At 38.0% G+C, this 25,904-nt stretch overlaps 1 protein-coding gene across 44 annotated transcripts in view; it reads right to left on the bottom strand.

Annotated features, from left to right (window-relative positions):
* Positions 1 to 496: 496 nt before the first annotated feature.
* Positions 497 to 25,904, bottom strand: part of znf740a (zinc finger protein 740a) — a 57,525-nt gene continuing 32,117 nt past the window's right edge. For 16 of the 44 annotated variants that reach the window (XM_016678602.1, XM_016678600.1, XM_016678603.1 and 13 more), the window contains 16 exons: positions 17,734 to 17,817; positions 15,662 to 15,745; positions 14,233 to 14,316; positions 13,754 to 13,837; positions 12,321 to 12,404; positions 11,901 to 11,984; positions 11,278 to 11,361; positions 9,789 to 9,872; positions 9,357 to 9,440; positions 8,745 to 8,828; positions 8,262 to 8,345; positions 5,958 to 6,041; positions 5,435 to 5,518; positions 4,633 to 4,716; positions 4,092 to 4,210; positions 497 to 3,366 (listed from right to left, as the gene is read on the bottom strand). In XM_016678602.1, the coding sequence (XP_016534088.1) occupies positions 3,193 to 3,366; positions 4,092 to 4,210; positions 4,633 to 4,716; positions 5,435 to 5,518; positions 5,958 to 6,041; positions 8,262 to 8,345; positions 8,745 to 8,828; positions 9,357 to 9,440; positions 9,789 to 9,872; positions 11,278 to 11,361; positions 11,901 to 11,984; positions 12,321 to 12,404; positions 13,754 to 13,837; positions 14,233 to 14,316; positions 15,662 to 15,745; positions 17,734 to 17,817 (1,469 nt within the window). In that variant the 3' untranslated portion in view covers positions 497 to 3,192. The remainder of the gene's footprint in view (positions 3,367 to 4,091; positions 4,211 to 4,632; positions 4,717 to 5,434; positions 5,519 to 5,957; positions 6,042 to 8,261; positions 8,346 to 8,744; positions 8,829 to 9,356; positions 9,441 to 9,788; positions 9,873 to 11,277; positions 11,362 to 11,900; positions 11,985 to 12,320; positions 12,405 to 13,753; positions 13,838 to 14,232; positions 14,317 to 15,661; positions 15,746 to 17,733; positions 17,818 to 25,904) is intronic. The other 28 variants (XM_016678606.1, XM_016678629.1, XM_016678599.1 and 25 more) reach the window with 27 other exon arrangements.

Here is a 25,904-nt window from a genome sequence, read left to right as displayed (position 1 = left end):
AAGAGGGGTCATTTCAAAGGCGAGGACAGTCTGCCACGGAGGATTCTACTAAGGAGTGGAGCTGCTACTGTTGCACAGAAAAACCCACTAACAATCAGAGACTCTCCTCCAACTTGAACACATCTCTGCTTAAACACATATGAAAGAAATGATGAGGTCATTAGAACCTGACTGCATGCTGTTGGATCAGGAACCACCAATCTAAAAGCTGCAAGATAACCGGCCCTCAAGGTCTGGAGTTTGACACCGATGGTCCAGGTGAACATGACGATGTCATACCAACAGCGAATCACCCTGAGAACAGACATCAAGAAAATACAACATGTTCTATTTCTCCATGTTGCTCCATATTTATCCAGGAATTCAAGACTGCATAGTAACCCTGTGAAGATTAGACATCCTACATCTTCATACCGGTGTAAGACACAGCAGGGATCATATATGCTTTGGCACATTTGACTTTCAGTTTCATTAATAATAAAAAAAAAACAGCAAGTCCTTTACAAATTCTTTATTTTAGCATAATAGTAAGAAGCCTCTCCTCTGATTTTCATACAGCTGAAACTAATTGGATCACAAGGGTACATATTAGTTAGCCCATTTTTACAATAATTCGTTGTAAATTTTTTTTTTAGGAAGTTATTCTTATGCACTTTTTCCTACACAAAATAATCAATAGAGATCCTATCTTAACTGAGGACCGTAACTCTGCATGCAAGACTAATAAAGAAAAAACAACTAATCTGTGATAGCTACTGTTATGCTGTTGTTCATCTAATACCATTATCAATATAATTTACTACAAATACCAGGGACTTTGTATAAGAAAAGCAAACATTTTCCTGTGATACTACATCATATAATGTCAAAATTACAGAACATACTGGGCTCCCAACTGTACTGATCCAAATCTTTCTGTTCACCTTCTGTGTCAAAGAGAAAACAAACTTGTCAAAGTCTAATATCTAAGACAGACTGAAAGGAATAATAAAAAAAAATTAAATTTCCATGTTTTTCCATTTCATTCCAGTGTACAATTTCATCTGAATAATAAAAAAAAGAAAGGTCCTTAAAACAACCATAAAAATGTGATGCGCTAACCCTTCCTTTGATCAGTCTGAAAAACAAAATCTCATAACGAGATCCGAGATGGAAGGATTCTATTGCGTTTTAATGATGGAAATGATAATACTAAAAACAATAAATGACAAATATTAACAAGCAACATCTACATACTGTATTGCCCTTTTGCATTTTTTTTTTTTAATATGTGCACACGCCGGTGGAGTCCTTCCACAGACTGGGAATAGTGTTTCCAAAGCAAATTACTGCATTTCTTTAAACTTGGCCCATTTTTTCTGCCATAATTTCAGCCAAATCAATTCACTCAAAACTGAACCTTTTCTCTGTGCACAATTTACCAGCTGCACAACTTTGTTTTAAAAAAATAAAAATAAAAAAAAAACATCCCAATTTCCTTACAATTCTGACACATTGAAGCAAATACAGAGGCCGCAGAAAGCTTCCACATTTGGTTAATGGCTTCAACAGCATGTCGTCCACATCGGCACAATACAGGTTAGACAGGTCGCCTGGACGCAGCACTTCCTCCATTCAGCACTGACCTTTCAGGGCCAGAAGCTGCTCGGTAACAGCGGGGGCTGAGAGACACGACCAGCAGCTGATTGGCCGCTGGAAAAGATCCCCTCCAAAGTTCATGATGCGCAGAAGAAACCCAGTTATTACAGCGGCATTTAGAACAATAACTCGTGTATTTCAAACTTAAGGCTAAACAAAATGACGTGATCCACATTTACACACCGGTCACATATCTGGAAAAAAAAAAAAAAAAGGAAGCAATTTGTTAAAAACCGCTGAGCACTACCTTCAGGACAGTATGCCGTGTTACAAAATTAGCAGGAATAATGATCTAAAATTTTCCATCAGAAAGATGAAGTCTGTTTTCTGAAGCTTTCAGCATTCAACAACTGAGAGCTTAGTCATTTTAAAACAAAAGAAAAAATAAACAACAAAAGGCTGGTAAATGTATCTGAGCCACAGCCTAAAAACACAACAGAAAAATAAAAGGCAAACAAAAAAAATAATAAAGAAACATACTAAGGCCACAATATTCTGTATACTGCTGCTAATCTCACAATGTGACGAGCTGTACAAACAGTGAGACTCGGGGGGGCCGACCTGCACCGGTTTCCACCCAAACTCTGGGAGAGAAGTTTTTCTGACACAGCACTGGAGACCTCAGTATTTACACACACTGGTGAGAGGACAGTAATTGTGGAAGAAGTACTGTTACACCGCTGTCCTCTGAAACTCGCGAGTCGACACAAAAAAACCGATCTGGTTTACAAACATTATTTCAGACAAACGGCTTCCCTCAGGACTCGACTGCAACGGCGCCGACGGACCGTCTCCATTTTCACTCTTATTCTGGCCCATTTCACGCATAAAAAGACAACACTCAAGTCCAATCGAGATTAATATACATTTTCAATTATTTACACCGATTAAAACTGGGCCTTCCCTGCTGATTGAGTCGGCAGAATCTAGTGTATCAAAACACTGAAGGCGCCAGTCGATGCTTCCGGTAAAAACCTCTTGATAAGCGGCACCGAAAGGCAAACCGTGGTCCCAATGACGCGGAGCTTCCACGCTCGACCTGGAGGGAAAACTCAGTTTTACCGATTAAACCTGAGTGACGATTCTTTTGAGGCTAAATGGGCCATTTAAGAGGGAAAAAAAAAATAATAATTACCAAGTTGCTCCGATAGTATTTTTCCACCATTTTTTTGTTTTTTTTTTGCAAATACATTAGGACAAACAATATCCAGTTCCCTTCCCGAGGAGTACCACCAAATGCAGTTTGTTTGAACAATAAAAACCTTTTTTTTTTCTTCGTGGGAACAAAAATGTTCAAAACAGGACCATTGACCACTGTTCATCACAGAAAAGAGTATCATTTAAAATAAAAAAACAGGGAAGAAAAGGGAACACAGTGAAATGTAAGTATATAAAAAAAAAAAATTTGCCCCACTGTCATTAATAATCCCAGGACTGGAGCTGAGGGAGCGGTCTGCGCTAGAACGTGGCGCCGCTCTGCACAGAGGCGAGAGGAGGAAACCCTGCGGCTTGTCCCATCTCCGCTGTAGTTATGGATCCCGGGAAGGCGTAATGTCAGACAGCCAGCCGTCCCGGAGGTGGATGCAGGGGGCTCCAGGTCGGGGGCGCAGGCGGGGGCTCCTGCTGGTACGGGCGTGGTTCGCAGCATGGCTGGTTCTCTACTTTAGCTACGCTGCGGCCCTGGCACAACCGCCGATGTCGCAGCAGCCGGTCTGTGCGTGAAAAGTTCTTCGAGAGACAAAAGGGAAAATATTAGATAAATCCATCTTTCACTAACAAACGGCACAAAACTTAAAAGTTTTGAGGTTGATCTGAAATCATTTAAAGCTAAAAACTGGTACGTTTCCAAAGTCTACCCAGTTTCAAAAGTGTGGACTTACTGAAAATTATGTTTTTATGAAAATCAACAATGGGGGCCAGTTCTAACCCTCGTTGGTCCCTCAATTTCTGTTGCATAATTGTACGCGTGTTTGTTTTTGATGCATAAGATTTGGATATGTTGTGCAGGTTCCATTTCTCATTCATTTTTTTTTTCCACTCAAGTCTTAAGCCTTACGGTTTATTAAGCCATATTTTTTTAAATAACCAACTGTTGAGACTTAATTATTCTTTCTTATTCGTTTTCCTCTAATTTCCTGGTTATGTTTTCCATTTTCATAAAAAAACTAAAATCAACCTGCACCTTTGGTCACTTTGGGTTTATATTAAATGATTCTGCTTTATTTTTTATTTTTTTTGTAATAAAAAATAATTAAATACAGTCTTAAGACGTTTCTCTTTAGCAAAACATTCAGTTCATTTTCGTAGATGTTCATTTAAATCTCTTCTGTTTTATCCATTGTAACTGCTTTCCCCATTTTTAGCCATTGGAAATTGCAAGCAGGAAAGGGAGCTATAGATAAGATGCATTGTTATCATGACTGGATTTGAACAGGCTTTGCTTCCTGACCTACCTGCTGGCACCTTTCGCACTGATAAGGCTTCTCCCCACTGTGAACGCGCTTGTGTCTCTCAAGGTGGTAGCGCTGAATAAACCTCATATCACACATGTCACATGCAAATGGCTTCTCTCCTGGAAGAGCACACAAATACACAGTCAATGCATCAGTCTTAGAGTCTTGAGTCAGCAAAATGGCAAGAGTGTGAATTTAGATTTCTTAAGAGAATAAATGTCCAACACTTATATCAGTTCAGGGGGAAATAACTCTTCTATTAAATGTCAAACAGAGTACTTTGAGCTGCTTTTCTAAAAAAATAAAAAAATAAATAAAAAAAAGGCCTCGTCATCAACTCATTATGTGTAGATCAGAGTGGAGTTTCTCAATTTCATGGCCCAGATCTAAGCAACACAGAGAGGCCCCCACAAAGCTGGGGCGAGTTTCTTTTAGGCTGGTTCAACATCCCATCAAATGACTTGACAATCCAAACTCGAGTTTGTTGTTCATGCACCGGTGCCTTTTCTGGGTAACAGGGGCTCGGCAGAGGAACGCATACCCGTATGAGTGAGGCTGTGTCTCTCCAGGTGGTTACGCTGAATAAACCTCATGTCACACATGGAACAAGCAAACGGCTTCACCCCTACACACACAGAGCAATACATTAGCCCTACCACCCACAAGTGCAAGACAGACAGGGTTTAAGCTCGAGCTAGCCCTGCAAAAAGGGAATTCATCCTGCACAGGAATGTAATGTGCATTTTGTCGTTTTAATATAAGCATTCATGCAACTAAAAATGGCTGAGTAATGTTTTAACATGGGGCTACAGTACTGTGCAACAGTCTTGGGCCATTCCTCCATTTACATTCTGGTAAAACATGGGGAAAATAAACCAAAGATTTCAGAAGAAGTGTACAGACAATACATTAGGGAACTCGGCTCTTCAAATTTTCAACGTTTTGTGAAGTTTGAACCAGACATTTTACTTTATTTGATTGAAATGTATACGGCACAACAACTAAAAGATGCTCATTATAGTGAAAAAAAAAACATTGCTTTTTAAGCTTTTCAGCATCTGGAAAGAAGTTTTCAAGTCTTGCCACAGACTCTCGGTCTGGACTCTGACTGGGTCATTCGAACAAACGAGTACGCCTCTACCTGCAGCTTCTAGCAGGTCGTCTTCCTTCCCTGTACTTGGCTTCCTATCAATAGCTACCAGCTTCCGTCTTACTGCTTCAAAAATATCAACCCCACACTGTGACGCCGCCACACGCAGCGGATGAGAATCCCTACGGCTTGAGCCGAAAACTTTTGCACAGTACTGTAAACGATGCAAGAGGTCGGGTGCACTGAGGCGTACCAGTATGAGTGAGGCTGTGTCTCGCCAGGTGGTAACGCTGAACAAACCTCATGTCACAAATGGTGCAAGCAAAAGGTTTCACACCTAAACGCAGAGCATCAACATGTTAATTTCAGGGCTTTTACTTCACTTTTCACAATCCATCAATCAGAAATGTACTTGAAACTTGTATTTACAATTGATGGGTTGTTAACCACTTCTCAATTGTTTAAAACGGTCAAGTTACATATGCTCTAAATTTGTTTGAATGCGATTAACATTGTGTTTCGTTTCTTTTTTTTTTTTCTTTTTTTGTCAAATTATGTATCCACTTCTAAACACATCTCATGAGCTGATGATGTATTCAGTCCTGGTCTTGTTTATTTAACATGTTACTTTAACACACAGTGCACCAGAGTTTAAAAAAAAAAAGTAAACGTGTCCCTTACTTTCACAGAAATATCAACTGTCTGAGATAATTGAAACTTGATAATGTATGAACAAGCTGATCTCAGTGACATGGGTAAGGTGGGCGGACGCATACCCATATGAGTGAGGCTGTGTCTCGCCAGGTGGTAGCGTTGAAAAAACCTCTTGTCACACATGGTGCAAGCATAAGGTTTCACACCTAAATGCAAAGTAGCAGTATTACTATTATATCACTTCAGCTCTCATTTCCATTCTTCAACAAAAAAAGGTCTAAATTATTATTACTTAACTACACATTTTCCAAGTCATGCAACACAAAGAGATGTATGTATACACGTTTCACATGTTAACTTTAGGGTACACGAGTCAGCAGCAAAAAGAATCAAACGACTGACCACTGTACTTACTTTACAGGTTGATAAAGTTTGCTCTTTATGACATGGGGAGTTAAAATCATTAACTTGAAAGCACCAGAATCATTTGTGTGTGTGTGTGTGTGTGTGTGTGTGTGTGTGTGTTGTGTTAGTGACTCGTCGAGTAAGAGGGAAGTTTAAACGTTTCAACGGAAGTGAATATTTTTCCTCTAAATTATTCAAGTGAAGGTCATAACTATATTGTTAAAGTCATTGAACATGGTCAAATTCATCTAAAAACAAAACAAGACTTTTCTTACCATCGTAGAAAAACTAAACAAACTGATACGAGTTTTAAGCGCACAGACCAGATGTTGATATTTCTGTCTGTTTGATGGATTCCTGAGTTTAACACGCCAAATGTTTCACAGGTGCCAAGTCGTTTTTGATAAATTACTTATGAATCTAAAGAGGTGTGCATAGCAGTGGGGACGACAATATGGTGTTGTTTGTTTACCATATAATAACAAGAATGAGTTACCCCAAGTAAACAATCTAAACAATTATGTTTTAGATTAGAATAATTCAAATTGATGCTTCTGTTGTTGCAACCTATTTTATCCGCTAGCGGATCCATTTAGGGATGGACAATATGGAATTTATCTATATTTAACACTTCAAAATCTAGAAAGATGCGTCGATCAGTTTTGTAGCTCTGGTTTTTGTAAACCTTTCACCAACTGATACAGATTTCAGGTTGATTTCTCTCTAAGAACAGGAAGCATCCTTAAATGAGCAGAGACAACATCAACATGTGACAGAGCAGGGCTTGACCAATTAAAACATTTATAAAGTGTTGATCTATTAAACTCTTCTCTTTAGTACCTTAGATTAACAATTAGCATGGTTAGCATGGTAACCCTAACCCAGACATTTCAAAATTCATTTAATCGTTTTTAAATCTGACAGGCAGAGAGGCTGGAAGCTCAAAAAGACAAAAACAAACCAACTGCAGTTTTCTTTTCAGCCTTCCTGTTATCTACCAGAGGTCTTACTCTCCCATAGCTTGAATGGACTGCAGACATTTATCAAAATATTATGAAAAAAGTTTCAATTTAAACACCGTCTCCGTTTCATTCAATGTCATTTTTAATGCCCATTGGTAATGAAAACAGTAAATATTGAGTCTTCATCCCACGGAAACGAGTTGCACGGAGAATTGTTGGTTGTTGGTTGTGTTTAGGTGTGTTGCGTTCGCAGAAAGACTGGACTTTAGAGAGATCACGGTTAAAATTGTCCAAGTCTGATCATAATTTCTTGGTGAATCTCTAACATTCATAATGTGCAAACAACTTTTTCACAGGAAAGACAAGAGCATTTTTGGCACAAAATTTTTTATTTTTTTTAAAATAGATTTTCATCCAGGTTAAATTTAGCTAATTTATGTCGAGTACAACTGTACTTTATTATTGAAATACACTCCATTACAAATCACTTAGCCAAACTAAATGACTTTATATCAAACTATAAAAGGTAAAAACACCACTTTACCACTCATGTAGTTCTCACTCTTGCTGCTTAAAAGTAGGTTAATGAAGCAAAACCTGAGAGTCTGAGCATAGAACAGCAGTGTACAGAATGTGCCTAATAGATTATATGATCCGATATTACCAAATCACCCACACCCCAGGTACCACCAGGCCATCAATAAATGGTGCATCTCAAATGTTTAAAGGTGCATCGTGTACTCTTCTGCATTTCTGTTGCAATACTTGATGTAGCAGTGTAGTGAAATAGTCTAATTGATAATGGGTTAATTAGATATTTAGAGCCATCTGTGCCCTGTAGGTCTCTTTCTACATACAGTCACATATTTATAGAAAACCCAATTGCAATGAAATCTTTCACACTTCTCATCCCTTCCATCTTCACTGCAATAAATACCGTAAGATATAGTGAAAATGTCCATATCGCCCATCCCTAGGATCTGGAAACACTTTTGACGCTGGTTTAAAGTAAGAGGAGTGTCCTGTATATTGTGAGAGGGCGAGTGCACTGAGGCGTACCAGTATGAGTGAGGCTGTGTCTCGCCAGGTGGTAACGCTGGACAAACCTCATGTCACACATGGTACAAGCAAAAGGTTTCACACCTAAACGCAGAGCATTAAAGTATTATATACAGAACCGTCTGGGCTTTGTGTTCACAATCCATCAATAAGCATGACACTTCAAACATATAGACGAAATTGATGGGTTGTTAACCACAATAATTGCAGGGGACTGTTTTGTGTGTTTTTTTTTAGTTTTTTCCAAGAAAATGGTATCCGATTTTATTAGAGAACACATCAAACTATATGAACCAATTCAAATCCACAATTTAACACATCACATGAGCTGATGATGTTGCAGTCCTGAATCCTGTCATCTGCTTTAATATTCAGCTTGAGAGGATATAGATTACTATGTAAGCTTTGCTGGGTGAACATCTGATGAAACATAAACACAGTTTATAGATCTTAGTGACATGGGTAAGGTGGGCGAACGCATACCCATATGAGTGAGGCTGTGTCTCGCCAGGTGGTAGCGTTGAAAAAACCTCTTGTCACACATGGTGCAAGCATAAGGTTTCACACCTAAATGCAAAGTAGCAGTATTATATCACTTTGCCTCCTTTTCACTTGTTTAAATGTATAATAAAAGTTTAACGTTATTGGTTATTAACCACACAAAGTGCCTAATCGATTTCACATTAAGAACTAACAATAAGAAAGTTAAAATGCTGATTTATGAATTATCCTGTTTATCCTTAACAATACTGTCCAATGTCAACAGGTCTTTGTTAACTTTATAATTACAGGGTTCCAGAGCAATTTCCACGTGAAGTAACGATCCAGAACAAACTTTAGAGTTCAGTCCTTTATGTTCATTTCAAAATATGAAATATGAGAGAAAGATGGAGATCTAGAGAAATTGAGATAGAAATTTTCCATATTCTTATTTTCTCGTCCAGAGACGAACCTGGAAAATACATAACCTGAATTCCAGACTTTGCAGGAACCCTGTAATTAGCACGTTCCTGAGACGTGAATGTGCAGAAACGTGAAGTGAATGAACAGAAAATGTGCACCCTAAAGTCTGACTGACGGTGGACAGACCCGTACCCGTATGAGTGAGGCTGTGTCTCGCCAGGTGGTAACGTTGAAAAAACTTCATGTCGCACATGGTGCAAGCAAAAGGTTTCACACCTAAACCCAGAGCATCAAGAAAAAAAAAATAAAAAATTTATGTCTCTCTACAAAAAAAAAAAAAAAAAAAACTGAGTCAAAAATCCTGTTTGGTAACAAATGAGCCAATATGGTTTAACTATTAACTGTGGTTAATAACCAATGTCATAATCCTAAAGTAACTTACAAGTGTACAATATGGTTGAAGTAAATTACAAAATGGGTTGCACAAGACCCGTGTGTACAACCTAGTGGAAATCAAGCTATCTGAATCTGTGACTGAATGCAGCTATGATAACATGAGAGTCTAGATCAGGCATACTACAGCATCCTAATCTTGTGACGGGTTTAGGATTGGCAGAGGCATACCCATATGAGTGAGGCTGTGTCTCGCCAGGTGGTAGCGCTGAAAAAACCTCTTGTCACACATGGTGCAAGCGTACGGCTTCACCCCTATGCACACAAAGTATGAGCTTTAGCATTAAAAAAAATAAAAATAAAAAAAAAACCTCAACTGCCAAAAATGATCAGTGATAAACTTTACTAATTGCTTTAGTAAAGTTTGGCTGCACGTATCAGCGCTCGGTTTGAACTGGAAATCCCAGCTTGCTTCACAAACCTGCTATCCAAATCGATTTAAAAAAAAAAAAAAAAAAAAAAAACATTTCCACATCTCTAACTGCCACTAATCTTTGGCCGTTAAACTTGTTTAAAACCAAAAAAAAAAAAAAAAAAAAAAAAAAAAATGTAAAAAAAAAAAAAAAAAAAAAGAAGTAGTTTGGGGGTTTTCGGGAGGTGTTTATAAGTGACCAGACAAGCGACTGGGGCCTGAATCTCCAGAGGGGATCGTTCCAACTCACGAAATGCCAAATAAATCCTAATTGCGATCATGGTTCCAACAAACCCAAAAAGGATTTCCTGATTAGATTTGTCAAACTAAATCACGCTGATAGCAGGAGACAATTTTAGGCAGTTGGCAAACAACTGTTTTCAACATTAGAGCATCTGTTGTGCTTTCAGAAAATTAGAAAGTAAAAGTTTAACTTCTGAAAGTCGACTTCATTCTGTCATTTAAAATCTTTGTAAAATCCAACTTACAAAACAATATCAACATGAGACATATTTACAAACATAGTTATGTATGCATGAAAGTAGATGATTGTTTCCTGACCATAACTTTGAATGTGAAATGACAAAATGACAAAATTCAGCTAATTTGCTGGGGTTTTTTTTCTTTGCCCAGGAAACCAAAGCGTTAACCAAAAATTAGTGCCCATTCTGAGCGCAGTTCCAGTTCGATATGGCCTCACAAAGTGCTTCCTTTTGTGTGTGCGACTGCAGGATATGCTAAATTTACATCTCTCAATCAGACTAAAGTTACAACTGCATGAATCTCTGATTTGCAGGCACCAATTTAGCTTTCATTGCGCAACAATGTTAGGCAAATTTGATCTTGAGTTTTAAAACATTGATTAAATATTTTATTAAGTTTGCTTTCTGAAGATCTCTGGCAAACATCTCTGAGTTATAATAAAATTGCATTAAAAAATCATCAGTCAGGAAGCATGCACCAAGATATTCCAGGGCTGCAGTAATGCAATGACGGCTAAAAAGCCTGATTTCCACGTTCTTCCTGGTTGTCATGTCATTTCATAAACAAAGAACAGGGAAAATGTTCTAACACACCAACGATTTGTAAAGATGCTCCAAGACTAAATCAGCAACTGCCAGGATAGTTATAAGCAAGCATTACAAACTCGAGTTTGAAGCAGCCATTCAACCATTAATGCGTACTGCGTGCACGACCAAAGCCAGGAAGCGATTGGATGGAGGCAAATACGAGTAAATGAGCACATACCTGTATGGGTGAGGCTGTGTCTCTCCAGCTGGTAGCGTTGAATAAATCTCATGTCACACATGGTACAAGCATATGGCTTCACCCCTAAAACACAACAAAAATTAGAGGTATTCAACATCAAGACATGAAAAACCATCTACATGAATTTATTATCATTTATTCCATCATGCTTTAACAGTTAGAGACATTACACTAACATAGGTTAAAAGAGCAGTGCAGTTTAGCTTAATACATGTATATAAAGCTATTCATAGCTTTAAGCAGTTTTGTTTTAATTTCATGCTGAAGCTTTATAATAATTTCACCAAATCTTCAGAGAATGTTTGTTATTGATCAGCTTCATAACTGCACTTAATGCACCTTATAGTGTAATGTTTCTCTCATTGAAAACAAGCAATAGTCAGCAATGTGCATGCAAAAGTACCATTACAGTATCAAAAGTCAAGGTAATTGACAGAATCACTTCTGCAGTGGACAGTTTTCCAACAAAGCCTAAAGATTTATCGACAGTCGTATAATTAAAGTATGGAGAAGGGATTATGAATGTAATTTTTAAAGTTTTTTTTTTTTTTTTTTCTTTTTAAATGGGAAAACTTTCACAGTGAAAAATTAATTAATCATACCGGTATGAGTGAGGGTGTGTCTTGCCAAATGGTAACGCTGGAAGAACCTCATGTCACACATGGAGCAAGCGTATGGCTTCACCCCTAAATGTATACAGTACCAGATTTTAGAGACAAGAAAATCTAGTCAAACGAGGGCACAGCTGCATGATTTTTACATATACTAATATCTATTTTTCGTTACAAATGCTCATTAACCTTTACACCCAGCTATTTCTGTGCAGACATAAAGACGTAACATCAAATATAAACAATACAGAACAAACTGTGTTCGCAACTTAGGTTTAATGATTCAGATAGACAAAAAAAAAAAAGGTATATATTTATTTAGTGCTGACAAAAGAATGACCCATACCATTGACACAAAATGTCTAGAAACCCCTAGCACTGTCAAGAAAGAGGGTTAAGTAAAACTTCTACCCGTGTGAGTGAGAGTGTGTCTTGCCAGGTGGTATCTCTGGAAAAATCTCATGTCACACATGGAGCAAGCATATGGCTTCACCCCTGCACACACAAAGCAAAGTTTTTCTTGTAAAAACGACAAAATGAACTCAACAGGACACACTTACTTACAGCTACTCCTCAGTAAATATGAATATCATTGGAAAAAAAGTAGATTTCTTTCAATAATTCGATTCAAATATTGAAACTGACGCACACACACACACATTGCACAGGTGTAATTATGGTTTACAGCTAATAAAAACCAAAAATTCACTTTCTCAGAAAATCAGCCTATTGTAGAAATGTTATATTTATCCCACCTTATGGCCTACATACGCATGGGACTGTGGAGTTGACGTTTGTCCACCAGACAGTCGTTGACACTGTCCACATGAAGGTCAAACCACAGCATGTCACTGCTAAGGATGGTCGCTGTTTAGAAACCGTCTCCAAGCATAGTGATGGAAAAAATAAATAACAGCAACCTTGTAAGGATTGGGAAGCAGAACCCATCCAGGAGTTTCTGGGCTGGATATCTCTGCATCAACATCGGCAGATTGTAGTCATTTTTTAACATCTAAATATGGAGTTAATAAGTAAAGCTTATTGATAATAAGTCAGTAACTTTTACAACAAATGTTTATTTCCATCTTGTTTGCGTTTTGGAATTGGGTTGACCATGTGGTATTTGTTTGGGAATGTGGCAGTAATAGTGATGCGGTGCAGGATGGTGGTTGTTTCTTTAGGGCGTCAAAAGGTTAGAGAAATTTATAGAACATAATTCATATCTGTAAATATCAGTTATTGGCCAATAGCAGCAATATTTCTATCCGATATCCGCCTAATTTCTTTAAATAATTTGTGTATCCCTATTTCAGATCAAGTTAGAGTTTCTGTAACAAAAGCCATTTTTTCGAGTTGGTTTTATAAATAATCCAAATTTTCTGAGAAACAGAATTGTAGGTTTTCCATTAGCTAAAAACCATAATTATCCAAATGAAGACCTGTTAAATATTCCGTGTGTGATAAATCTATACTTGTGGGTTACATTTACTCAAATAAAATGATCTTTTCAATTGTATTATAATTTACTGAGGTGCATCTGTATTTTATGTATCCAGACATGCCAAGGAGGACCAGAACTGAAACAAAATACACATCCAACTAACATTTTCTAATCTGTCAACATTCATGAAACACGGACTTTGATTATTCTATAACCTGCTTACAGTGAAAGGGCTGTTTTCAATCCAGTCAGTAATATTTTCAAGTCAGGATTTAGCGGCTACACACTTCATACACATGTTAACAGCTAAGACGCTCTAATGCTAATAAATATTTCATGTTACACATGACTAGTAAATTTGGGTATTTGGGCACCGATGAAGGAAAGAAGGGTGAAACCATACCCGTGTGAGTGAGGCTGTGTCGTGCCAAGTGGTGGCGTTGGAAAAATCTCATATCACACACAGAGCAAGCGTATGGCTTCACCCCTACACATACAAAAGTATGTAAATATTCAAAAGAAACCTTGAACATTTGACCATCAACTATTTCCTAAGTGAGGTTTTTTTTGCCAGTTATACATTTACACCATGTGTCATTTTTCATGTGGGTGTGTGTGGTGAAGGTTATTTCACTTGAACAACAAAAGAAAAATGGCAGGGATGATCTTAACAATTGAACAGAATATAGGCAGTGTTCACACACGCACAGCTGTTTCATAAAGTATTCATACAGTTAATAGAAAAATGCTAAGCTTGAACTTAGCCGATCTGCTACATGTCTGGATACATCCACAAGTGTCTGAACACTAGTTTGTCTTGCCATTTGAAATCTGCTAAATCTCTGCCTTCGGTGGAAACTTCTAGAGTGAGCAGACGCATACCGGTGTGTGTGAGGGTGTGTCTTGCCAGATGGTAACGTTGGAAGAACCTCATGTCGCACATGGAGCAAGCGTACGGCTTCACCCCTACATACACAGATTATCAACAAATTAGCTACGCCGTTACTTTGGGATTACGGGGAATTCATAACAACCAGTTTATTCCTTCATTCACTTTTTATGTTAGTTTAAAAGAAGTTTGGCAAAATTATTAGCAGGTATTGAGGTGATCAACTTTCAAATGAAATGGAGTACGTCACAAAACAAAATTTAGGGATGTTTTAATGCATAGAGGCTCTGAGGTGGTAAAAGCTACATTTCTATGAGACAGAAGGGGGAAAACAAGTCAAAAAATGGATTTGAAGTCCATCAAAATTAAAACTGCAAAAATATTACAATGAGTTTTCCCAATTATGTTGTAGTGAGGTCGGTCTTCCTCAGATTTTAACTTTCTTGGAGAAAGTTAATTTAGGCCTCTCTAAATTTGCATCACTGGACCCTAGACCTAGTCAGAACAAACTTCTCACCCATGTAAATGTAAATGTCACCCAAGATCTTGAGCTCTAATAAGTAATTAAGCAATTATGTCTTTTATTCATTGGTATGGCTGCATGTTTCATAAAAAAGGCAACAAAAAAAAACAATTGAAAACCATTTAAGTCATGAAATTGTTATTTTACATACAATGAATGTTCATAGTGGAACCTCTCAAAATCTGAAGGAAGGGATTGAGAAAAAATAAATTTCCTGTCTTATGGGTTTTAGGTTTTATTTTACACCAAGTCCACCTGTGATCAGCTCATCAGTGCCTTGTGCTTTCACACTGTGGCCAACAATGGGTATTTCTAAAATACAGGACATTTACTTTCATATGACCAACATAAAACATACAAGAATGTCAAAAAATAATTTGAAAAAAAAGAAAATGTGAGCAACAGTAAAAGTGAATTGTTTTTGATGCAATCATTAACATCTATTTATGCCTGTTATACTGTCTGATAGTTCCAACTATTGTTTGTATTTGTGTATATTTACAAATTGTCAGTGTGTGGAAGAAAGCCCATCCAAAAAACAAAAGTAAAAAATGAGGGGGGAAAAAATGTAAATATATTTCCAGAAACCCTTTAAGAGCTCGTCAGTCTTTACACAGTTAGGATAACTATTACACAGGATATCAAAGTAATTTTATGATAAGTATTAGCAGATATTTCTAATACTTAATTTAAAAAAAAGGGCCAGAGCTAACCTGAAATGGTTTGTTCCACAAAATCAAATCCTACAGCCTGTGCTTTTCTTTCACCCTGTGTGTTTTTTTTTTTTTTTCTTCGATCAAAGTCAACCTTCCCTTTCCCTGCGTAAGAATCAATCCACTGACTTTAGAGTCCACTCAATCACGCTAAACAAAAACTGGGTACGGTAAAAGAACGCATACCCGTATGAGTGAGTCTGTGTCTCTCCAGGTGGTAACGCTGGAAAAACCTCATGTCACACATGGAACAAGCAAACGGCTTCACCCCTACACACACACAGAGCATACAAGCATTAGCTAGTCAGTCTGGTAAGTAGAGAATAACTCAGGAAGAAAAAAAAAGTAAAAATAAGAAATTTGTAACGTGTGTATGGGGAAAAGACAGATGCAGTATTGGCAAAAAGAAAAACAGTAAATGTCAGCTACATCAATGTGGATTGGTAGATTAGCCCAAGGTTAGTTAGCTTCAGTTTCTTACAGTGAATAACTTGGCAGCAATAATTTACTTAAAACAATTATTTAGAAGGTTGACTTACCCAGTCTGTTTGATAGCTATTATGTAAACATTCCCCCAATTGATGTCCGCAATTTTTTAATTGTACACAATAAGACATTAAGGATTCAGTATTTGATCACCATGCAGATGCTGTCAACACAAACCGAAGAACATACATAGTAAGAAGGGGCTATGTATTGCATGATTTGTGTTGCCTGTGCTTTAACAGCTTAAAATCTGCACACCAGGGTCCACAAGTAAGAGTCCATCATTAAGTCCACTGTTAAAAAGTCTTCACTGCAAATCTAATTCACTTGTTAAAGCACAGAGGGGTGAATATTTTTGGTACTGTAGCCAGAACAACAACAACAACATACTAAAGAGTAAATATGGTCAATTTTGTAACATGTTGGCGATTAAACCTCTACATAAGAACAGAAATCAAAGTTATTTTTAACTGAAACTCCTCGTGTATTTAGAGACGGCAAAGATGCAGAGTCAGCTCTCCAAGAGTTTTACATCTTATGCTGGTATTCAACATCAAACAACTTTAAGAACAAAATTGTAAAAAAATTAAGTCAAGGTACTCTTAACCTATTAATGTGATTTTCTAGAAGGATTCTCAACCATAAGCAGTTGTACACTTACAGATCCAACCGCGTGTAATACGGCATGGAACAGCAGTGATAATGGTCGCAAACCCCCATAAAAAAACAGTTCAGATAAAATTATTACAATTGCAATAATAGTTTTTTGTTTTTTTTTTGTAGGAATTAGGGATTGGAAAATATTGCATAATTCATTATTATTTTGTGAAAGAAAAACTATTGTTAAAGGGATTAGTAGTCGTGTTTCCAGTTTCATGAGATCGTCATTAAATCCTGTGTTTCAAAATATGACTTAAAACAATTATTTCACTGTTTAGCAGCACAGTTGCACAACTGAATGTAACTATTGGGATGCAGTAGTCTTTTTTATAATATACATGTTGTCAAAAAGATTAATCTTTTGACCCTTTTTACCGTAATTTTTAATCACATTTGCAATTAATCCCACAAAGAACCATGATAATGTCTTTTCTCCATATCAGCCATCTCTGGGACAAATACTTGTTACTTTTCTGTTTTAAATAAAAGCAATAGTATAATGCAAGACAATGTAGTCAAAAAAATTTATGTGTAAATGCAATGACACGATAAATTAGCGGTAATTTCACTGAAGGTCTGATACCATCTAAGCCTTGGATCAAGTAGAAAATGCCAAGTTTAAGTTTAATCTCCACTGTTTGTATTTTAAGACAATTTAAATGGCTAACAAGTATCAATATAGAGTGAGAAGCTGAAATTAGCTTCTGCTTACACCAGATCTTCCTGTTCAAAAAAAATGTTCACCAATCCTTAAATAAATGTTAAAATGACCAAAACTTCCATCAAGTTTCACGTTTCTATAACTACACCAGCTAATATATAATACACAGTCAAAACTATTAAAAACAAAGAAATTCACGCAAAGAGTTTTTAATAATGGACTCTGGACTACAGGACCACAATGGCTTCTATTCTTTCGTTTTCCGATTGTGGGGACAAATAAAAAGGCTGCATGTTACAATTTGGAGCAAACAGATTTCGGGGCTGGCTTTGTTGGAAGTTACTGTCCACAGACAAAAATGAATCGTCAGCATCTGTCCCTTGATTTATGTGAAAGACTACATGCGTAGTCAGATTTATGTAAAAAATGGGCACGGCTGAAGGACGCATACCCGTGTGAATGAGGCTGTGTCTCTCCAGGTGGTAACGCTGAATAAACCTCATGTCACAAACGGCACAAGCATACGGCTTCTCCCCTAAACCGAAGAGCACCAGTTTTAGTTCAAGTCCCCCCACAGATACCAGTCAGCTGTGAGGCAAAGCTGTTACCAAACAAGGCTTTAAGTAGGCCACTGGAAAAAGCTCACAACTGCTGCACACTTCTAGACTCAGTCCAACTTAAACGTTTAAGGCCTCTTTCAACATTTGATTTAAATATTCAGTCAGTAAAAGCTGTTCTGGCTTCAAAGAGAAGTCGAGCTACTGCAAGCAGCTACCATACCTGTATGAATGAGGATATGTCTCTTTAGGTGATATCCACTTCTAAATGCTCCGTAACAATGATCACAAATAAAATTTTTCTGCACTTTGGAGGCCGGACCATTCTCATCTCCCCCTGTGCCCTATGAAATAAGCAGATGGACAAAAAAAAATCATTTTAAATACAGGCTTAAGAAGAGTGTTGCACAAATGCTCAATGTGCAGTAGACTTTAATGCAAACAGACGGGTGCATTTGGATACAAAAAGAGTATCGTGGAGAAGTTTATTTGTTTCAGGAATGAAATTCAAATGTTACATTCATGGTACACATTGTGTTATACACGCCGACTAACATAAGTCATGTTTGTTCATTTTAATGATTATGATACAGAGCTACTGAAAACCTGAAAGTCTGTACTTCAGAATATCATTGCAAAAGCCCCTTTCCCCACACACAAAAGAAAATATATTTGACAGAAATGGAAACCCATGCAGTGAACTGTATGCACTCCGTACTTCTCCTGGGGGGGTTTTTGGCCTTTCTTCCTTCAGAAACTGGGGCCTTAATTTCCAAAGTAAATGTGGAACACTTCTAACGTCTTGTTCAGGCGCAATATAAGAAATTCACCGGCTGTAGTTAACGTCCTGGATCAGGACATGTTCTCCTTCCACTCAACTTTTCATTAACAGTTTCATGTAACACCCAGAAAATCCAGCTTCTGTAGGAACGAGCTTTAGTTGCTTACCCTTCAAGCTGAGGGTAAGTCGGTGTCTGCTGGATACCTGACATGTAATCAGGTTTCCCCTGCCTATATACTACTAACATGTCAGTTTAAAAAAACTAAAAAAATCCTTCTATACAAGTCTTGCATAATATTCTGATTGTGTGAAAAGTGGGGTTTTCATTAGCCGCAAGTCCTCATCAAAATTAGCTAAATTAAATGTTTTATTGCTGCGTGTAATGAAACTTTACATCAGTTTTCCTTTGTGAACTGAACATCAGACGCCCCTTTTATTCAATGTGACCGTTAACACAATCAAAATTCATGTTAAATTGTTTATTCCACACAAAGCACTAAAATTACTGCAGAAACAGTCAAATTGAGCTTTTTCCTCGAAGCACAACGTCAATTTTAAATGAGAAAATCTCCCAGTCATGTCAGATGGCCTTAATGCCCTCCTGTTACTGCTCCCCCTGTTATGCTCACAACTGCAGTCATTGTGCTCCACTTCACTCCCCTCCCCCCCTTCCTCTCCAGAGAACCTCCACCCACCCCCTCCACATCTTTCCTGTGCTCCTCCCCCCACCCCCACACAAACAAAAATGTGCACCCTTGGATGATCCAAGGCAGCCACACATCAGCGAAGTCGAACGCTGAACGCGGTGCGCGCGCGGGGAGCCGAGCGCACGTTCATGAAATGAGAACACAAGAATTTTCCCAACAATTTCAACAATCCAGGCTACTGACCTTCCCTCCCCTTCCTTCTTGTTCTCTCACTTTACAGGGCGTCACTGATTTCCTGTTCTTTTTCTTCTGCTGCATGTCTTCGTTGGTCCTCATGTCCTTCTCATCCAGCAGGCGGGGAGCTTGGAATTCACCTTCCTTCCTGATAAGCTACGGAGCAAGAGAAAGTTATTTCCCCATTTTCCCAAAGGTCTCTTCTTAGCGCTGTAAACAGAGGTTCTGATCGTGGCCAAAAAACCCAAGCAACAGCAGCGACCTTTTACTCTTGATCATACAGTATTTTCAGTTACCGTCAGAAATAAACTGCGTCTCTAATAATTCATGCCATTTTTTAATATGATTTTGTTTATGACAAATCTAAATTACGCAACAAAACTGGTTTATCCGAGAATAATTAATTACATGCAAAAATTGTATAAAAGCAAAAAAGTTTGCAGTCTTCACACTGTGAAAGCCTAGCAATTAACCCCCACCCCCGAGCCCCCATATTTCCCATGCGAGTCCTAACCAGGGGTGGGCAGCTCATTCCAGAAGGGAGGATCATGTGGCTCTGGGGAGCACTGTCGGGTCCGTCTCTCTGAGGCGGTGCATGGCCGAGCGGAGCCATCATTTTTTTAGGAGGAGCAGCCATTGTACTGGCCTGCATCAGGGCCATGCTGGACAGGACAGCTTCGCAGCCAAGCAGCCCCGCCTGCATGAGGAAGGAGGAGGAGGAGGGGAAGGGGGAGAAAAAAAAAAAAAAAAAAAGACGCAACACTTTACAAACTGTATCAAGTCACACAAAATGAGCTGCAATTTGAAATGAACTACAGCTAAGACAGTAGTAACAACAGTGGCGGCATCCGCCAAGCTATTCATCAACGACAACATCCTGAGTGACACAAGACTGCAAGTAAAACTATTTGTAACCACTTTGGTGTTGTCAAAACAAACCCATTTCATATGGTCGCGGACTGAGCTGCTGGGCAGATGTGACATTGCTGTGGTATATGTGAGCGCAGGGACAGGGGTGGGGACAAGGTCATCCAGAGATCCGTCAGTCAGGATGGTCGGGCTGGTGGGAAGCCACACCCACCTCACTCATCTAGTACTAAAACTGAGGAAGAGGAGGATGTGGACGAAACAGACAGACATACAGTTACAACTGCTTCATTGGCTGCCTTTACGGACACATAATACAGAGCAAGTTCATGTAAACAGATAACTTTTCTTTGCACAAATGATTCCAGGTAATGAACACAGATTTTTTTTTTAACAACAGGACTCACTGTAGCTAGGAGTGAATTTAATCTGGCCTAATACTTCAGAGTTTTATCCTATTGGGAGGAAACGTAGACCAGTTTCAGTTATTATCCGTTGTTTGTTTTTTTTAATAGGTTTAACCAATAAAAGTGCTACATTACAATTGCATCTAAAATTACACACAATCTATAATTCAGTGATGATTGAGAAGGATAAAATCAAAAGAAAAAAATAAAAATGATAAAAATCAGGTTTTAAAGATAAGAGGATTTTATTTTAGTTTTTATCAAGCCAGTAGTTTCTTAGTTAAACCTTTAAAATATCTATCATTTAATTATTAATGAAAATACCACATTCTACAACAAGTAATGTGATTTTTGGATGTTACAAAGATTACTACTTTTGATTTTGAGTCTCAACAGTTTACAGATTTTTATTTACATCCAAAATAATTCACAGGAGTCTGCCTTTGAAACACATTTAACTCACATACATGCCATTGCTCTTTCAACAGAAATTATCTTGACATAAACCCTTGACATTTTTTACTAGGGCATCAATTACCCCAGAATTTCAGCCTTTAAATTTAAGTAAAGTCTTAATTGGTAAGTCAATAAGTCAATCCTGGCTTTATCTTAAACTGCTCTGAAAGCTCACTTGTGTGAAATAATTTATTTTAGCATAGTGTGTTAAAATACACTTTGGATTTGACATTTAACATAAACAGGATAACATTTATGCTTTTAGAATTTGTTATTTCACTGCTCTATTGTGTAGAAACTATTATATTTTCCTCATTAAAAAGCTAGTTGAATACAGTTCGAGTAATTTATTTGTTTTCCATTATTGTATGTAACTACATTTAGGATTGTGCTTTTTGAAAGAAAAAAAAAAAAAAAAAAGGCAGACAAAAGCATGATTAACCCCCCCCCCTTTAACAAATACAATGCTATCAATATATTCGATTTTAAACAGAAACATCACGAAGACTTTAGTTTTTTATATATATTAGATTGGTGATGGGACTAACTCATGTTTTTCCATCATAAAAGCTTCAAAGCTTCTCAGTTCACTAACGTGAGCTAACGTTAGTATAGCCAGACAACTAACGGAACGCTACAGCTAATGCTAATTTTTTTTTTTAAAAAGTACATAATTTACAAATGTTTGTTGCCGTTTGGCTAGTTAAAATATAGAGAATTAACCTAACTAAAGGCTGACTATATACTAAACGTACATTTTCAGCACATGCAGTAGTGGCCTTCGTCCTGCCTCTGAACCCTGCGTTAGTTTAGCTGCTGTTTGAGCAGGCTAGCTAACAGCAGCTAACTGCTCGGTGGCGCCCTCGCCCACTCTACCGCTACAGACTAAAACTCGGAGCAAATCATGAGAAAACGTTTACTTCGGATTGATACAGCGGTTTCGCCAGAGTATATACCTCACAAGATGGATCGCTTCATGTTTTTCCCAGTTAGATTACTAAAAAAAAGAAACCACAAGCTCAACTGGTTCCAGACGAGTCTGGGCTATAAAGACATTCGTGATGGCCGTCGTTACGAGAGCCTCCCCCTCCCGATCATTAAGCTAACATTTGTTAGCATCCCAGCACTGGCTAACACTGACGCTGTAACAATGCATAAACCCGCTTTACTTCCTTCTTCGACTGTACGTTTACAAAATGAGCACACAGACATCCAAATGCATGATTAACATTACATAAACACTGAAAACTATAAAATTTTTCTACGTACCAGCTTTGCTCGCCGACGTTTTCTGCACCGTCTAGTTTACAAACACAGGAAACGCCACAGGATGTAGCCCACTCCCCCACACAGCAACAGCAGCAAACCCTCCTCAGCCGAAGAGAAAGGGCTCATCTTCTTCCAGCTCCCCGAGAAGCCAGAGTGGTGATCAAGCTGAAACGGCAGAGAAGACTGTTAGTCCATTATTATTCCTGATGTGGAGACGCCCACCACCGCGTTAAGGTTGATAAATGTTGTTTGGGGGGTTGAGGGTTGGGGGGTGGGGGTCTTCCTGGCCTCTCTCTCAGCTCACTGGAGATTCAGACCACGTCTGAAGAGGCGAAGATGAAAAAAAAGGGGAGTGAGCTCTTAAAATGACAGAGAACAGGGACGTGTGTACAAACTCTGGGGAGTTAGAGTAGTTTTTATGCTGCCCTTTGCCCTTTTGGATTGAATCATCTACATACACAAGCCTGAGCAGAGATAGCAAGATTAGTGATCAATTAATTATTATATCATTGGACTTATATTTCCTTTAAATTGTGCCACATTTATGTGTTAGAAAAACTAATTTGTCGGTTGCACACATGAAAAACAATCTAAATCCTTCCTACCAATGCCAGCCATCTTTGCAATGAATAGTTCACTTAACGAACAGGGCCTCCATAATGTGTTGAAGAACTGTTGGCTACACGTCCACAACAGCCTAGCACCTCCTCCTAATACGTGTCACACTCTTCCTGTAGGATGGCTAGTCATTTGCCAGTGTGGCTGTGTTGGTCATTATCTTCCAAACTAATCCTACGAGCGGTCAGAGCTGCAGAAAGCTTTTATGTTATCTCCACTTTCAAATTCTTCAGGTAGTCGGATAAATTCTGAGCATTGACATGTTGGAGGATTAAATTAATTGGATTGCCACTGGTTTCAGAACCCTAGTTTGATAGCTCTGAGTTGAGATTGCAGCCAATGATCACAAGCTTTGTTTTTTTCCAGCATCACACTTCCTTTACCAAAAGACATTTGGCATTGGCAGAGGGCATTTGGTCAGCTGTAGATGGATACAATCATCTTTATTTCCTTTGCAAACATGGAACCATTTAAAGGGAACTAAACTGGCTTCGATTTAGTGCCAACAAAATGCTCAAAGATATTACCTGCAGGTTACATAATGGCTCCATACTTTGGTTTTTACACCAGGTCTTAGTATCTTTGGCAGAGTGGGGATGTTTCAGCTCCTGCTGGAAAAGGAAACCAGCCTCTTTATGCAGCTTGTCAGAAGAGGAAAGCATGAAGTGCTCTATAACTTCCTGGTAGATATAAATGCTCAGTAAAACACATTGGACTGAAAACATCTCGGATCTTGTGCCTCGCCCCTCTCTCTCCAGACTCTGTGACTTTGATTTCCAAATAAAATGCAAATTGTACTTTTGTCAAAAGAGAGAGAGAAGGGATGATGTGTGACGGGGCGGTGTTAGGAAATTTGATGTTTAATTGGTTTAATGACACGCCAGAAGATCACGGACTGCTTCTCCACATTTTCACTGACAGCCTACAGTATGCTGAGATTAGCTTCATCTGTCTGCTTATTAACTTATCATTTTTACATAAGCTAAACTAAATTGCCTGTTAATGGAGAGAAATTATTCTTACTGACTTTTATTACAAGCTTTCACGATTTCTTGCATTGCTGGTAGAAGAAAAATATTAGAGTAGGAGTTGGATTATAAAATAATTTTCATGTAACTCTAAAATAGCCACTAGTTATATGTTCTTTTGATTTTTGATTTTTTTTTTTTTTTGGTCATTTTAGAAACGCCATCAAAAAATCTTAAGCATCAGAAAGTTATATTGATGACAAATCATCTTGCAAAAGTGGAGAATAATTGAAACAAAGTGTTTTGGTGGAGTAGGATCTCTGGTGTATGCTTTCCAAAGCAAATGTAGTAAAATCCAACATTGCCTGTGACACCGCCATTGAACATTCTCAGCATTATGGTGCCACATTAAGCTGTTTTTATTTGTTTGAGAGCATGCAACAAGAGGCTTCTTTGAGAAAGGAAGTTTGTGTTCAGTTCTTCTAATAAATTCAAAGACATACATTAGATGTGTTGCAGTTTGCATTAAAAGCTGTTGGATGTGTAATTAGTCCAATTCAGAAACAACCGCTGGAACACACAAAGGACAAAAGGGGCTCAACCAAGGGAGAACGTTTCTTCGTTCAAAGAAATCTCTTCTTATTTAGAAGGCAAATACCATGCAAACATCTAACTAACTCCATCCTTTACTCCCCACCCAAAAAAATTTGCTCTCTTTTGGATGTTCTTGATGAGAAGGAGAATCCACAAATGTGTTTGTTTTAACGGGTTTTCAGTTACGTCAGTGTTGGCCAAGCATTCATGGGTCCTTATGCAGGATTCACTTGGGGTGGTCACTCCCGGTTAAGCATATCACCCTCCTGTCACCACAGAAACCACAGTATTTTTTTGAGTCTATCGAAGAATCATGATTTGTGCACTTAACACAACGCATTTTGAAGTTAAAATTGTGAGACTCGACACTGTAGTGATACATTTCACATTATATTGTAATAATTAATTTATAGTTAATACGATTTTAGATAGTGTTTTTGAATTAGACAGCTGCAAATGTTTTTTTTTTCTTTGACTATTACATGTAAAATCCAAATATTGTACTGATAAAATGGATTTCTAATACAAATGTATGTCATGGTTTACAATTATTTGTACAGTGGTCTGCAGAAAGCCATAAAGAACTGCCATAGGGAGGCTAGGACACAAAAGCTCATTGTCAAAGAAGTTGGCTGCAAACAGAGTGCTGTAGGCAAGAATAATAATGGAAAGCTGAGTGAAAGGAAAAACTGTAGTAGACAAGTAAGGATAATAATCAGCAGGGATAACTAAATCCTCAACAGAATTGTGAAGCAAAATCCATTCAGGAGTTTGGGGAGATAAAAGGCCTGTACTACAGCTCAATTCAGGAGCCGTAACCCTAACCACGATATTGGTCCAAAGCCTGTTCAGCTACTGATAAACAAATCTGACAACATGCTTTATGGAGATGCTGATTTGATTTCCCAACAGGACTTGGCACCTACACACATAATTACTAAGCTTTGGTATCACTGTGCTTGACTGACCAGCAAACTAAAGCTAGTTAAACACATTAGGAAGATAATAATCACCAGAATCAACAATGCAGATGACAAAAGCTGAGCTTCCTAACCAGCTCAGCAGAACCACAGGTTGATCTCCTCCATATTACATTCTACTGCCTGGGGAGTATGACGACGTATTAAATTACAGAATAATAGGCTGAATTTTCTGTATTTAAAAAATCCCTTTCTAATCTGTGTTATATAAGAAGAAGTTATATAATATTTAAATTTTCCGAGT

Source organism: Poecilia formosa, unplaced genomic scaffold (assembly GCF_000485575.1).
Source record: "Poecilia formosa unplaced genomic scaffold, Poecilia_formosa-5.1.2 Scaffold186, whole genome shotgun sequence".
Lineage (NCBI taxonomy): Eukaryota > Metazoa > Chordata > Actinopteri > Cyprinodontiformes > Poeciliidae > Poecilia > Poecilia formosa.
Note: the sequence above shows the minus strand (reverse complement) of the source record. Positions and strands in the feature narration are given on the sequence as shown.